General features: G+C 39.3%; 1 protein-coding gene across 1 annotated transcript in view; it reads left to right on the top strand.

The window, feature by feature from the left end:
• Positions 1-13,893: 13,893 nt before the first annotated feature.
• The window catches only part of si (sucrase-isomaltase), a 55,516-nt gene continuing 52,321 nt past the window's right edge, over positions 13,894-17,088 (top strand). The window contains exons 1-3 of the mRNA XM_088300265.1: positions 13,894-14,017; positions 14,459-14,544; positions 14,969-15,089. Coding sequence (XP_088156391.1) covers positions 13,894-14,017; positions 14,459-14,544; positions 14,969-15,089 — 331 coding nt within the window. The remainder of the gene's footprint in view (positions 14,018-14,458; positions 14,545-14,968; positions 15,090-17,088) is intronic.

Below are 17,088 nucleotides of genomic sequence, written 5' to 3'. Positions count from 1 at the left end.
CTACTTACACGAGGAATAAATTATGCATGTCAGAATCCCTTCTAAGGTCAGCTTGACGCAAACAACAAGTTTATAAGGTCAATTGGGTTCAAATAGCACATTGTACCCTGTGCTCATGGATAATGCATATAGGATATATTGTACATAATAATACACGTGCTATCATTCGTGCAAACATATTCAGCACTGGAGTAAAACGCATGGAGTTCATTTTCATGTATTTAAACAAAAACAAACAAAAAAAAAAAATATATATATATATATATATATATATATATATATATATATATACATATATATGCATGCGTGTGTGTTTTTTTGTGTGCAACCACACAGCTTTCAGCTGACCAAGACAGACTCACTAACCTTAGGTTGGCCAACATTTCCGCATGGTTAGTGTGTGTAATGATGCATAATGTGCTTCGGCAACATGTGTGTGCATGCCTGGGATATGGTGGCTCAAGTGTGTGTGCGTGCTTTCGTGCGCGTGTTTGTGTGTGTGTGTAATGATGTGGATATATTGCGCTGGTCCTGCGACTGCAGCAGAGAGTGAGAGATTTGTGGAGATTTTTGCCTAATGAGCGTGGATCACTTGCATCGTTAGCATTAGCTCAACAATACAAGCATTGGTTTAATTAAGGCCTGACTGCTTTTAGAAGATCAGCACACAACCACCCACCATTACATGCATCCCCCAACTCACATGCCTCTCTATGTAGATGATGGTGTTGTTAGTCAGAAGTAGCTAGAGGGATTCAAAGATGACTTTTAAATGGTATTAATGGGAAAAGCACCCATGCAAAAAGTGTGTTTTAACACAGCTAGGTTGAGTGCATCAGGCCAGCGCTATGATAGATTCACTTTATTTAATATGATTTTTGGTCCATAGTTACGGTGGTGATAAAGGATTTTTTGGCATTTGGCGTATTTTCTCAAGGTAGGAGTCATTTACATATGAGTCCAGCACTTTTAGGACACACTTTAATAACCGTTTGTATGACATCTACCATTCAGTATATGAAGCCATTTTCTGCAATACCTCAATTTCCAATAATATTAGGACATAATTATAAACACAGGCACACAGAACACCTTGTTAATGTTTGTTAAAAATGCCTACCAACACACATCACGCACCCCGATTATGTTTATGTTTGCCTTAAGTCAATGGTGCCTTGTGAGCAATGGTGTTTCCGCACTCTATGCTGTATGTCCTGGGTATTCAACTTGATTTGCGTGCAAGGTATTTGTCAATATGTCTATTCACGTGGTTGAATATATTCTGTTGTCAGGCACAGAGGGCAGCACCAGATCTCAAATATGTATGAGTGGAGAGGAGAACCCTTAGGGAAACACAACTAGACAGAGAGGAACACAGTGTGTGCGTGTGTTTGAGAGAGAAAGCATGAGGGGGGAGACAGTTGAATTGAGATGGGAAAAATGAAAAAGAGAGCACACAAACACACACACACGCACACACACACACACAAAAGCACACAGCCCCTTCAGCTTTGAGCTGCTGTCACTCTTCTGTCCACTATCTCCTCGTTCCCGCTGATCTTCTCTCCTTTTCGACCCCTCCATCCTGCAAGGCAATGAGAAGGTAAGGTGCGATAAGATGAGATGGAGCGGTGCTAGGAGACACAACATAGTCAACTGAAGTAATGGAAAAGAAGAAGTCAAGCGCTGTATGGGGTGCTATTTCAAAATTAGATGTACAGTAGGAGCATGCTCCACTGCTTCACCTGAGGAAATGTCAGGTCTTCTTCGTGTGTAATTTGAACTCCACTTTGGCTGTTCCGTGACAGAAAGCGCTGGATAGGGAGATGAGAAGAACCTGATCTAAAGCTCAAATGCCTTTGCCTCCCCATTAAAAAGCATGCAAGGGTGATAAGTTCGAGGCTCTCGAGGCAATGCAGGAGTGATTTATCAAAATTTTCACTGGTCATTACACCAAATCATTTTCACATTAATAAAACACGTTGCACAGCCTTCACGCAGAAAGATTGCGACTTAATTTAATTGGCAAACACATCAGAGCATCAGAGAACCTACTAGGGTTGGAGGGAGCTTGAGATGCAAAAATTAAATTCAATAAAAAGTATGCTTGGTTACAATTAAGGACCTTCGTCGATTTAGCCCTCGTCATTTTATCCTAATTGGGCACACTATATGTCCTCGAACAGCGTTCTCCCTTCTCAGCGATACGGAATTGTTGGGTGCATTGGCCACTTACACAGATGAATGTCTCACCTTACACACCTCATTTTATTCCTCAGGATGATAACAGGTGATGCCACAGGATTGTGGAGACTGCTGCCATTGTCAAATTAACATAGCAGCAAAGCTAATGTTTAAAATTTATTAATTCCAGCCTATACGTACAAATGCAATGAATGGTATGAAACAAAATGTTTGTTTAATGAGATCCAATTTCACCAACTTTTCAAGGTCCATTGTTGTAAAATAACACGTGGTGGGTTTCATCTCTGTTTGACTGGAGTCTTTCAATCAGTTTCTTCTTTCTCTCCTTCACCTTACAACCTTATCTTCTGCATCCCTTGGAGCAGCAGCAGCAGCGCTTGATGGATTGTTCAGGTCAGCAAGGTTGACGGGCCAAGTGATGTAAGAGACAGAGAGAGTGAAAGACATGGCCTGCTCATGGACGTGGAGGCCTACTCTAGTCTTCTGAAGCTCTCGTTTCACCACCTTTTCCTTACCCCACCGTGCTCCGCTATTTTTTCTTGCATGCCGAGGTGTGTTTGTTTATATTTATCGTGCCCCTTAAGGAGGCAACAGTGAAATATTTGCCTCCGTCATAAATTGTTTTTATTTATTATTATTTTTTAATTTCCCAAGTCAATTATTTGCTTTTTAACTGTTCAATAGTACTTTGAAGTAATTCAGTTACTAAACTTTTTGCGCAAATAATGAGTAAATAACTCATTATTTTTATAAATGTGAAATTCCCAACAAAGTTTAAAAGTAAGAAAAAGAAGGAAATTTAAACAAGCATGGTGGTGATGGTGTGATGGTCTGGGCCGTCTTTACTGCTTCAGGACCTGGACTATTTGCTGTGATTGATGGAGCCTTGACTTTAGATCTTGACCAGAAAGGCCTGAAGGAGAATGTTCGGCAATCAGTTCTTGAACTCAAACTGAAGAACACTTTGATTCTGCAGTAGGACAACAATTCAAAACGCACTAGCAGATTGATTTCAGGGTGGCTTAAAAAAAGGGTTTGGAGTGGCCCAGTCAAGGTCAGGATATCGAAAATTTGTCAAATACTGTGGCATGGCCTTAAAATACCTTGGCTCAATGGACGGTCCAAGCTTGAAAACATTCCAGTATTGCTAAACTAATGTAATTAAAAAAAGAAGAGTAGTCCAAAATTATCTCCATGGGTGGCCCAAACAATAAAGTGTCGTCGACAATAAGGCGAAAGCTCAGATTTTTTTTTTCATCATTACTAAATGAAAACCCTCCGGAAGAGCTAGAAGAGTGGCTGGGGAGTGGAATGTCAGGGCGTCCCTGCTGAAGCTGCTGCCTACGCGACCCGACCCCGGATAAGCGGCAGAAAATGGATGGATGGATGGATAGATCATTTTGTGACTATTTACTTTTATATCTTTACTATATTAGCTATTTACAAGTAGTAATTTGTTTGATGATCTAAAACAAATTGAGGAAAATATGCCCCCTGAAAAAAGCATGAATTTGAGAATGGAGCAAACTTTGATTGGATATAGCTTTTTATTTGCATTTCACATAACTCCCCATAATTGAAATTGAGGTTTGTAATACCTTTATAAACCACCCATTTACACCATGAAATACGACCCATTTGAAACCATACTCACTCATTTGAAGGCAAGTTACAGTCGCTAATCGCATTATGCTGTCTTACCTTTAAGGAATATACCTTTTAATGTAATCCTAAAGCACTCCACTTTGAACAATTAACCCTTTGACAGACAATTGCATGCATAAGATGCACATAATGTGCAAATTGAACTGTAGGCCTACACACAGTAGTTACCTGATAGCTTGTGATGGCATATTCATGATGCAGTGATCCGCAGTGAGTCAACGCAGGAGCAGAAAAGTAAAAGTAGCTCAAGGTTTTTTTTTTTTTGTCTTTTGTTTTGATCTGCAAAGTTATAAACATCTCTCAACTTCACAAGGTTTTGACTATCCAATGTCACCTCAAATTTCAAATGCCCCAAATGTTATATGTAAGAAAAGTTGTTTTATTGTTCTGTAATGTTTGGAACGTATGCTTCAAGCTGCAGCAACACTTAAAATGCTTGGTAATTATTTGCGTATTTATTGTTAGTATTTATTCCACCATTTGTTTCGGCACTGATGCTATTCAAACAAAGAACAATTTTCTATAGCATCTTTAATGAAAAAAAAAAGAAAAGAAAAAAATAATGGTGCCTCAACCCTCGCCACTAAAGTTGTGTATTTTTATTTTTTTTTAATAGAAGAATTTCAGCGCAGCATGTCAGTCAATTTTGTAGCTTGTGTAGCAGCACTCTTTGCCATTTTTGGGAAGCTCATTACAGCAGGGATGTGCCCATGGAGCTCACAGGCACAGTGGCACTGATGTTATTTAAAAATAGGCCACTTCTAATATAACGTTGTAACATATGTCCTATTAAATGATTGTGAGGAAGTTGTATCGCTTTATATAAACATCATTTATGAAGTATCTTCTGCTTCTTCATGTTTGTTTGTGAGGTACAGACACAGATTGTTGAGCCTGTCTAAGTTGTGTGGTTATGCATCGCTTTTTGTACATTTTATTGATACAACAAAGGCAGTGGTGACGTTTGAACCAGAATTTCGATGAAGTGTGTGTAACCATTTGCCTTGGCCGGAATCTGTGTGAGTGCGCGCATGTGCGTGTGTGCGTGTACATGTATTTATAACACAAAGACAGTGATGCAGGGAGGAGCTGCATATTGATTAACTGAAGTCTAAGAGAAGGCCTCTGTGTTGGCAGGCCCAGCCACCATCTAACAACAAGCCCTTATAACACAGACACACATACACAAAAACACTCGCACACACACACACAGACACACACGCACAAGTTCATCTGATACATCTAAAAAGCCCAATTTCCTCTAATGTTGCAGTGTTTAACAGTTTTTTTGCTTTAATATCTAATTATACTCATATTAAGGAAGAGGATCATCATAGATGAAAGAGTGGCGGTGGAAGAATAATGCAAATGAGAGTAGACTCCTGAAGAGAGTGAGCAGAGTATAATAGCTCGTTAAAATATCAATACAATGCATACTCACAAGTGTGACATGGTGTAGGTTGAGAAAAGAGAGGGGTGAAAGTAAAATGCAGTTATTTGTTTTCTTTTGTTCTTGTGAGGTAAAATGGGATGAAGGTTAAGGGGCAGAGAAAGGTGATGAAGATGAGAAGTGCCTTTAAGTCCTTTTTCATGAAAAGGGGAAGCATACTACATCAGTGCATCTGTACGATAAACGGAATGCAGATAAGAGAGAGAGAGAGAGAGAGAGAGAGAGAGGCTGCTTGAGTGAGAGTGACAGAGCGAAAGGGGATTTGCAGTCTTTCACAAAGATAAGCATGCTCACTGTTTCCTTTTTAGCCTTCAAAAACTCAGTGAGATAGCATGCACACATAGACACGCGGGCATGCACATGCACACACTACCAACACTATTCTACTGCAAGTGAGCTCTTGGCACCTGACAAAAGTTCACCAGCTCTGCATTACCATGGCAACGAGGAGATTCCTTGTTGCTACCCGCACAGCATCCGCTCACACAGTATGATGAGACTAAGAGGTATAAACTTACCATAGGGTCTTTAATGCTGAATAGAATGGAGAATACTAAATTGATCCAAAAGCAGAGCGTGAGATTTGTCAAGTTTATGTTTCAGGAAAATGTTGTGAACATTGATACAGTTTAGCCAAGTGTCCAATTATTTATCTCTGAAATTTACCTGTTGATGCTTCTGATGTACGATAAGTCAAATGAACGCCAGGTCACAATTTACAAGGTCATTGCACAGTTTTATATTCATATCCTTACTCTTATAAGTCTGTGCATAGAATTAATGAGTGCATATTACAGTAATTATGTACATATATAACATTTCAATATTCAACATATTCAACCACCATCAACGCAATTGATCCAGTTGCCACTTTATGCAACTTGGGGAAGAACAACGTGTCATTCTTCATGCTATGGTGCGACTCATCCTGGCAGCATTCATCTCTCATCTTCTCAATACATTAGCATGGGAATGACAAGTTGAGAACATGTGAGCTATTCTCCCGACCCATACTTGCAGTCCTACACAAATAATTATTTTGGAATTTGACTAATCAACAGTAATAACGATTAGTTTTCATTTAACCTTTATGCAAAACGTTTTGTTATTTCTTCACTAATAAGGGTAATTTATACTTGTCAATTGGTCTACACAATCATTGCAACTGGGAAAAATATTTAAATATTAGGGGGAAGATATTTTTTTGTTAGTGCTAAAACATTATTATTAATATTGCAACAAACTTAATTATGTGTTTTACTGTTCTGTGATGCCAATGAGGTCTTGTGGAAAATGTGTCATGTTTTGTTACTTTGAGTAGTGGAATTTCCCACTTCTTGAATGCATCACTCCGTTCGCGAGAAATCTTTCAGCTTCAATGCTCGAAACACGGCATACACACTGTTTTGGTTGTTAAGAGACTTGAGTTCGCTGACTAATGACTCCTTAATCCAGACTAGACGCTACAATATGTTATCATAGCTAAAAGGACATTGTGTTAGTGTATATCAGTGCGTGTGTGTGTGTGGGGGGGGGGGTGCGTGTGTGTGTGTGCTAACTACAGCTAGCTTTCAGACACGACTGAACGTCTTAGAAATGAAATCGGGCATCAGCCACAACATGATCGAGAATCCCCGTCGTGCTGCCATGAAATGGAGGTTTGTATCATAACTATTTGTGTGTGTGAAATATTCCGTAGCTTTCAGACTCTGTTGATAACAACAGGTCACCATAACACACCGTCTCACTACCCACAATGCTTCTGTGTAGATCGCGGGTAACCGGGATCTTCGCCCTTCCGCATGTGCGCCGGGCATATAGCCAGCGTGGAAAAGAACGAGACAAGCAAGAGAAAAGCAATGCGCCCAAAAAATACATTAATAAAAAACTCGTCAACTACTTAAATTAATTGTCAACGATTTGGATCGTCGTCTTGATTAGTTGACTAATCTTGGCAGCCCTAGTGGAAAGTGAATACAAGTTAGCACAGGAAGGATGCTGAAAGATCTGTGGGTTAGCATGTGCTAGCTACACTGAAGGCCATCTTCATCCACCGGGCTGCAAGCAAGCTAAATTCATTGCTTGCTCTGATTTATCCACCCTGTTTGCCCTCTGCTCAAAGAATCTACGGACTATAACCCCACACCCCCTCCACCAACACACATGCACATACATGCACACACTCCAGATAGGATTGCATCAGTATATATGTTTTCAGACTGAGGGTCCTCTAGGTGCCCGTGTAGATTTTACACTAGCAAAAACCAGGTCTAAGTGGGTGACCATGACACGACCCCCTCAGGAGCGCTGGCGAACGCTGTATGTTTTTCAGTTGTTGCAGAACTGACAATAAAAGCTACATTAACCTATCTCGACCCACACCCTTCTACATTTATGCCTATTCCCTCGAAAATCTTCTGCTGTGAGCTCATGAGATTCAGTCAAGAAGTATGCACTCAAAACAGGAGTTTATATTTGATACATAAATAAGCGGTTCAGATGATGGCTGGAGAAGTGGTTAGTGTTTCTATAAGGAACCTTTTAAATGACTTTTTTGACAAAGTCAACACAGACGCACGCACTTGAGCACAGAGTCATACCTCAACTATGGCTTACTTGTTGGCAGCTCTCAATGTTGAGTGTCTACTTTTAACAAGACAGGATCGATACAGGGGACTGAATAGCCAATTTCAGTTTGTTCTATTGAAATCGGCGCTGTGCTGCAATCCAGAGGGAGAGCACCTGCAATTGGCACTGGAAGAGTGGAATTGGATTTGTAAAGAGAGAAGCGTTGATGAGTGAGCAGAATGATCAGTGAAGGATTAGGAAAATGGCGCTATTGAAGAGGCACTAATGTTCTTGTTGTACACACAGAAGCATTGTAAAAATATATTGAGACGCCATTGGCAGAGTATCTCAATCATTTGTGTGCTGTCTTTTTCCTGCTGCTTTGTTTAACCCAAGTTGATGCAATTGCAGATGAATGTAAGGTCTGAAATTGAAAAGTTAATTGATTCTATTCATATATATTTCTATAATGACATGGGCGGTCGTCACCACCAAATTAGCATCGATCGTGTTAGGAAATCCTACATGAGGCCACCAGAGGAGGAAAAAGTATCCACAGAAGAAGTTCTTGTAATGTTTCTTGGTGATATTGCATCCAATTGAAATTCTGATACAATTCATTTGTCCTTGAGTATTTAATACAAAAAAAGGGAAATACAAAAACTATAATCAAGTAGAAACAGCAGCGATGGGTCACACCTCCGTCTCTGTGCTCAGGAAGTCTGACAACACCCGGTTGGATTTAATAAATAGTTCAAATTGTTCTTTAAGCTGTAAAGCTCACCTATTATTCACATTGTTGAGTTGTCTGTGGCGGAGAATAATAACTGTAATAATAATTAGGTTATTGTACTTTTCATGGTAGAGAGCCAACCTAATGCAGTCAGACATAAGCGTACATTTGCATGCTTAAATTTGTAACAGGGAAGTCATTGTTTATCAAACCATCTACCGTAAGGGTTTCATGAAGTCACACATAATCAGAATATTTCCAAAGTCACCCATAATACAAGGAGGAATACGTTTAAATAAAACAATGTTTTGCTGATCGTAATTTACTATATAATGCCATTTAATTTTATGTTGCTTTAATTTTGTCTACTACATCATAGCTTCCCTCATGCACTGATGCACGAGCTAACTACCTATCAACTGCCAACCGTGGCCAACATCAATCTGCATACTGCATTTGATGGCTCATTCATTAAATTAATTAATTCAATTCACCCTAAATTCAAGTAGACCCCCCCTCAAAAAAAAATTCTTGAATTCTTCACAATTCTAGACATTTTTTTAACTTGTTTGTTTTTCCTCCTTGTGTTATCAATTAGTTGGAAAAGACTGGTATATGTGTGCATTTTATCTCTAGAAGCCATGACGACCATGATGATGATTAACAATGACTTCTAATCCAGCTGTTTGCTTGCTATGATGTTAACGAATGACATTGACTGTAAGAGTATACGTTTGCTAAAGACAGACTCTTTTCCAGTTTGCATTCAGATCAATTGTACATTAAAAGTAAACAAATTATGGAAATGGGTGGGCGTGGCCTAGACACAACATAGCTCCGCCCCTGCTAGTGGTTGGTGCACTTCCAACTTTTTTTTTTCTCAACACAAGCGACTACTGTTTGAAATAACTGAAAATTGTTAATCGTTTGGCAAAGAGCCTCAAGTAAGTCTAACTTTAGACTGGTGTTGTAAATACCAACACAACTTGAAATCATGATTACACGATCCAAGGCAGACTGTGTTTCATCAGATATAGTCTTGGAAAACCAAAGACCACAAGAGATATCAACTGACTAAACGTACAATCCAAAAAGGGGAGATGAGTGTTTTGCATATTTGGAGCTGGCATGCTGGATGAAGACTGACGTTGTAATACAAGCAGTAATCATTTTTTCCTGCACAAAGATAGAAGCCAGGAAACAAAGGCTGTGTATAGATGAACAACACTAGAGCTCTATGGGAACTGGGAGTTCATTAAACAAGCCAACAAATCCCTGTGCACCATCTTATTTCAACAAAAATCACACCTTAATGCATAAAACAGTTGGCACAGAAACACTTCACAGATGGGCAAAGCTCAACTCAAGGTCAGGATGATACTTGATAAGTGTTACATCTTTGCATAACGCATGTCAGAGTTTAAATTTAGACTGCATCAGAGTGAGAGACACTTTTAATATTCTACCCGTGTGTGGTTCAGTAAATAATATTAGAAACACTACAGCCTTCTGAAGTGTGTGGTGACGATCAGTCGAGTGATTGTAGCACATGGATTAAATATATAATCATGTCCATCAGGTACTGTTGATACAAAAGATCAAAGAGCAAATGAAATATTTCCACAATGTTCGAGTGCAACCCATTTCCAAACATGTGGCACTGTAAAAATCTTTAAAATAACAATTATACGAATATAATTTAAGTAATTCCTGAGATCAGAAGGGATTAAACAGACACGGAGATTAAATAAGGATGTGTGCATTGTCAGTCCATTACTAAATTACCGTCAGAATTTCTGGCAGACCACGCGGGCCCAGTCCGTCACTCGTTGGCGACAGCCAATCAGCGTTGAGAATGTAACTTTTTTTTATTCCCCCAACTGCATAAACAGGATAATCGTTCTGCTACTGTTGTGTGTGTGGGAGAATTGTGTGCAGTTATTTGACAAGATTTTACTTTTTTTATATACTTAATATTATGTATAATATTTTATATATAATAACTGTACCTATATCATTCATTGGGTCTTTCATCCCATCCAGGTGCATTATTCTGGTGAGAACGTCACGCATCATGCACGTCATACTCAAATAGTACTAGATTTCAGTTTTTTTCCCGATAGTTTATGCAAATTCTTTTTTTTTTGGGCTTTTTTGCTAACTCTTCACAGAAATAAGAAAACCATTCACCAAAATGGAAAAAAATGTCGTTCACTTACAAAAGCAAACAACGTCTTATTTAACCATCCAAACCTTTGTTAAAAATATTTACGTTTAAAACAATTAACCAAGCCACCCCATGAGTAAGCACATAGCCAACTACACACTGATTGAATGAATGTGAAAAAAAAACATATTTTGATTTTTCTGTGCAAAAGCTATGTTATAGACATACTTTTGTCATAGTTCTGTGAACGCACAGGGATACAAATGCCAAGTATTTTTATTTGAGGTGTTTATTGCTTTTACACTAAACATCGAACCAAACACCAAACAATTTTTTTCCATGTCAAAATTCACACACCACCACTCCTACGCAACGTTTGTGCTCTTGGTTTTGTGTGTGGGGGTGTTTGTGCCTGTGTGTGTATGTGTGGAGAGGGGGTGCAGGGGTTGTTTAATAGCTCATGAGGTTTATTAGGTGCTATCTTGCTTTGGCTCGGGCACTTGGAGGAGAACTTTGCCCAGGACAGAGAGAGAGAGAGAGAGAGAGAGAGAGAGAGAGAGAGAGCCAAGGTAAGACAACAGCTACAGTCTTTTTACCTCTTTAAAAACAATGAATCAATCATTTTTAGATAATATACTTTATTAGTTTGTACAGCAAGTGAATTATGTTCCTTATAGTCAGACTGGAGCACTGGTGCAGCTGCTAAATGATTCACAATAAAGAACTCAGCGGTTGTGGGATTAATCTTAGGTGCAACCGCAAAATGAATAATAAAACTACTTCACAACCTGTTGCAGGAACATAAATGCACATTTCATTATGCTGCCTATTATGGACAACAGAAAAAGTGTTCTTCTTAGCATGTGTACATGGGTGATTACTTACCAATCCAGTGTGCTCTCACAGTCTGATCTTTTAGCATGGCTACTAGTACATGATCATGCAATTTTGTGTACCTGATACTTTGTAGATACATGCACGTATTATAAATCCAGGTTAATAGTTAATTCACCCTCCAACAGTACCAGAACAAGTCCTTTATTATGATGTAGGGTGAAAACTGAAAATATTGGATTGAATGAATACAAGACAAGAGATAAAGGAAAAACATTTTTTAGGCTATGGCTAAAGTTTGTGCAATTACTGTATTTTTTGGACCATGTATTGTGCAGGGTAATATGTCGTACCAGTAAAAAAAAGAGCATGAAGAAAGAATAACCATACATAAGTCGCTCTGGAGTTGCATTTTATGGGGGAAATTTATTTTACAAAACCCAAAATAGAGAAGAGTAGAGCTCAGACTTGCCACACACCGTTACTTAATCGTGGGTGCGTTTGGAAAATGCTCCAAGCACGCACTGCTTCACTCTGATCCAGTGGCAAGGTGGCCATTGGGAATTTCGGGAGTTTCCCGAATGGCCGATACATTTCTGGGCTGGTTTCTTAATTCAGTGCATCTGGGCGCATGTGAACCTGGCAAACATGCTATTTTTCTGCTATACTACAATAAAGTGTAATTGCACATCCACTACAGTAGTTGGCAGTGGCGGGCTCCTTGCCCATTGTGCGCAGTGAGTATAAACTCTACTGTGTCTTTTTTTTATTTTGCAATGAAAATGCTATAATTCATAGTTGCGTCTTAATTGTTCTTCACGTTCCTTAAGTGCGTTGCGAGTAAGCTACGACAGGAACATTTGGGTCACTGTGTGACAACAGTTGAGAGCCAATAGTTTATACTATGAAGCACTTTTGTGTTGAAATATTTTCTCGTGTCTTCCTTACATTGAACGCTTGCAGGCGCTTTTCATTGTTGCGTCATGTGCATATGACACAGAATCACACAGGGCCATGGGCACATTTGTCTCATTCTTTGCCCTCACTTGATCTTCACAGCACATTAAACCGCATGGCAATAAGTGTCTAATTCACCCAAATAGACACAAACCCTCACAGACAGCTTGACATTCACCTTGTTTCTGTCTTCAACACAACAATGGAGGGAAGCTTAATGGCGTGAGTGACATGATGAATGTCTTTGAAATGACTTGCTCAAACCTGGCTGTAGATTTTGCGACAATATCGAGACAAAAGTTCCTGGATGTCTGATCATTACAAGAACAGAAAATGGAGGAATTTAATTTTAGTAGCAGTCCATTGGTGGTATAGTGGTTCACATAGCTGGCTTTACTGCAGCTAGCAAGGGTGGGATCGATTCCCACTCAATTCTCTTTTCACAATTTATTTACAATTGGTGGTGACCGACCCCTGCAATTCCCCTGTACGGGTTAAATGGAAAATGATGGCGTGTTCAAGCATGATAGGTCGAAATACAGTGGCTGGTCTCGAGCAGGGGTCTCCAACCTATTTGAAATTGAGAACCCCCTTAGGGAACTGGCTAATGCAAAGGAGTACCAGTTTGATACACACTTAATTTTAATTAATTAATTAATTATTAATAATAAATGGCATGCATTAAGTGAAAGATATCTCACAATAATTTGGGAACAAATAAATATTGTATGCAATACTTTGATTTCTAGAAATCCTACTTGTGTTTACTGGACTGCGGGCTGCTCATGTGGGCCCTCGGGGCAACCTGGTGCCCGCAGGCAGGCAAGGAATATTGTCAAGATCAGAGCTTGCTTTTTTTAATATTAGGGTGAGAGGGATCTGAATCTCTCTTATAGTTCATCCCAAAGAGCTTTTTCTAAACTGTCATTAATCTGACGATCAGATATTAAGGGGGATTTTAGGATCTAATCGAACAGTTGAATGATTACGTGCTTTGCCTCAATATTTCTGTCAAAAAGTACTTCAATATCTTCCTCATCTCTGAACTTTAGAAATATTTCTTAAACGGCTTTGTTAAAGGTTGCTGATTGTTCCGAGGGAAAATGTCCGCGTATCAAATGTGTATGTCAGTTGTGTGAGTGTATGGATTTTTTTTTTCTTCTTGGTGTGTGTCCTGCCATTGGGCCTCATTAAACATTAAATTATATCTGACCTTTCAGACCTTGCCTTTAGAATCCTGGTGTTATTAATTGGTTCGAAAGTTGTTGACCTTTGTAATCACTCAGTATGTACGCTTTTGGTTTTGTGTTTTAGATGGGGAAAAGGCGGTTCTCGAATTTGGAGGTGACCTTAATGGTCTTGTTCGCATTGATGTTGGCAATAGCCATTGCTCTCATAGTTTTTTTTGCTACCGGAGAACCTGGGACCATTAAGGATGGTAAGTGAAATGACTCTACGTGTGCGTGGAAACGCAACCACCAAGTGTTTACTGACGTGGGCCACAATATTAGGTGCACCTGAAAAATAATATAATAAGATCTTATTTCATTGAATAAGTGCTCTGTGTGTTGTGATCTCTGAATCTTACAGTTGATAAAATTACTGAAAGAGGATTCTCTGCGTTAGATTTACAAATGTATGATTGACTAATGATTAAAACATGTTTGTTTATTGAATAATTATTTTGTTAATAAATGTAAATTAAATACAGAGGATAATTTGGAATAAACACAGATGAACCTTTGACAGACCAGTTTGTAAACTTGGTTAATTCTGTATGTGTAATTGACACAAAATACATTCATTATGTTTAGTGTTTAAAACTGATATTCATACTGTATGTTTGTGATGAGGAAAAAAAAAACATATCTTTTGGCAGAGACAACAGAGGTGTTTGTTCCTCAGTGTCCAAATATTCCTCATGCGGAAAGAGTGGACTGTTTCCCTGATGCTGGCGCCTCCAAGGTATGTGTGACAATCAATATGTGAAGGTTTATGGATTCAGAGACTTTGGACTCCACAATATACTTTACCGCCTTCATGGTTCTCTTTGATATTACAACTGGTGTTGTAGCTGATCAAGATAATTACATGGATGTAATGATTATTCAAACACATGCAATAAGACTCGCGATAGTAAAATCATGGCATTACTCCAGTGGTGCTGTAGTAATCAGACATAATGTATAGATTTATTGTTTGGTTTCACACAAAAGTTCAGTCTATTCATCTTGTAAAAGGCCATCTGTATTAAATTTATTTCAATATGCACCAATTCTTTATTCGGATCCAAATAAATGTCGTTGCAATAATATCAAGGCCAAAATGTTACTGTCTTCATAATTGCTGATTATAAAAAAAAACACCAAACTTCATATTACTTTTACAGAACGGATGCCAGCAGCGTGGATGTTGCTGGAGCCCTCTCGATGAGCGAAATGTACCTTGGTGCTTCTTTTCCACCAACCATGGATACATTGTTGACTCAGTGGAGCAGCCCGATCCTTATGGTAAAATTGTAATGTTTGTGTCCTGACGCAGAAATCATTGTGAAAGGTGAACCGTTTTTTTCCCAATCACAGACACTGTTGTTTATTTGATTGATTGAGTGATAACAATTTTTTGAAACTCGGAGTGGGAAACACTTTTAAGCTTGTCCCTGCTGTTTACAACTTTCATATTTTGCTCATTGACTGAGGACCTTATTTCCTTTTTTATTCAGCTTAGTTTGGAGGCCAACTGAGGGTGTATCACTGCTATCTGTCTGTCTTTCCCTCATCTTGTTTTTTTTTCTCTATCACTCACTTTGCCTGAGGCATGTCTGTCAGTGAAACATGATGTGCAGCCTCTCAGAGAGCCTGGGTGAATTTGAAAAATGCAGATTTTTCTATTTCCTGCATGGATTCATTTTTGCTTTAAACGAGCTTAGTTACTGGTTTCTCAACCTGCACAAACAGCTTTTCAGATACATTGTTAGAATTGCTAAACAATGTCAAGTAGAATTGAAGCCTAAGGGCTAAAGAAAAGCTGATAAAATATTGTATTTGATATGAGCTATTTGACAGAGCAACATTATAAAAGAAATGATAGCTTCCCTCAATATGTTGCAGTCATCTAAAAGGATGAATTAAACAAAAAATTACTTATGCAATTTGGGACAGTGGTCCAGGCCTCAGAAATGATAATCACTGAGAACAAAAATGAATGGGACCTCCCAACAGTATCATCGTTGTTGTGGTTTTTGCTGCCCAAATAAATCTGTTCGCAATCACAATCAACCCAACAATTTTTGACATTCGACACTTTTGTGCGCTCTCCTTAATCTGTCATGATTCACCAGGCATCCTACTAACGCAAGCCCTGGAGGTGAGGCTCGATGATGAGCGCCCGGTGGCTAAACATGTACCCATGGGGTCAGCCGGGTATAGACTGAAGAATCAAATTGGGCTCATCACATATGGGAGGGGCCAAGAGGCTCGGGTGCAATGAGAGTTGAGTGGTGGCTGAAGGCTTTGTCCTTGATGGTCCGGTCCTCAGCTTTTATTATTATAGAAGCTGGCTCCAGGGATGTAGACTGTCACCTCTCTGCCAGGGAAGGAGCCTTAGCTTCCGTCTGGTTTGAGGTGGCCTCGCCATGACACGTTGCTTGTACTACTAGTCCTCTTTGAGAGTGGTTGGGCTTTCCCCCAGAGAACGGGCCTATGAGAAGACGATCCATCTTTCACCTTTGACAAAACTTTGACCTCGTCCAATAGATGCAATGATCATTGAGTCCAACTTATTCCGTGCTTCCATAGTTGAAAGGGACGACCCGCGCTATGTCTGTAATGTATCAAGCCAAGCCCTAACCTATTGGTGGACACTGATGGCGTGGGATGTGTCAGGTTCTTTTGCTTTTTGTAAGCGGCCCTGCCTCGCTTGAACTCATGCAGTGCACCTCACTTTAAACACCACTGACCAAGATGTAATTTGATCATATCTTGCATACAGTATTAATAAGTAATGGAGTCATTGTCAGCAGAAATCCAATGTAAAAAGTCTTGGCCAGGGATCAAGGCAGAATACATTTGTGCTGACAATTTATATATATGAGATGTCAAGTGTGACATAAAACATACCATGGTAATGCTCAATGTTATTAATGCAGTCATGTAACAACTTTATCGGCCTCTACAGGCCTTTCGGGATATTTGGATCAAATTGGTAAATGTATAAACCAAGAGACCTGTATATTGGAATTTCTACCACAGTTTACCTGGAAAATGTTACGTAGCTTCCACTGGCCCTTATGTAAGCAAAATGTGTATTCTGCTGGATCATGCATTCCTGATGCACGGGGCTACTCTTGATTAACTGATTCCATCCAATTCCATCCATTCTTTTACCGTCGTTGGCCTCATAGGGGCCACAAATTAGCTGAAACCTGTCCCAGTAGGCTTTGGGAAAGAGGCAGGGTCCACCCTGCATAATTTGGGCTGGAGAAACAGCAGAGAACCCATACATTCACCA

The sequence above is a fragment of the Idiotropiscis lumnitzeri genome, chromosome 7, assembly GCF_059441095.1.
Source record: "Idiotropiscis lumnitzeri isolate Australia: NSW breed Sydney's pygmy pipehorse chromosome 7, RoL_Ilum_1.0, whole genome shotgun sequence".
NCBI classification, from domain to species: Eukaryota; Metazoa; Chordata; class Actinopteri; order Syngnathiformes; family Syngnathidae; genus Idiotropiscis; species Idiotropiscis lumnitzeri.
This window is presented reverse-complemented; position numbering and strand designations above follow the sequence as displayed.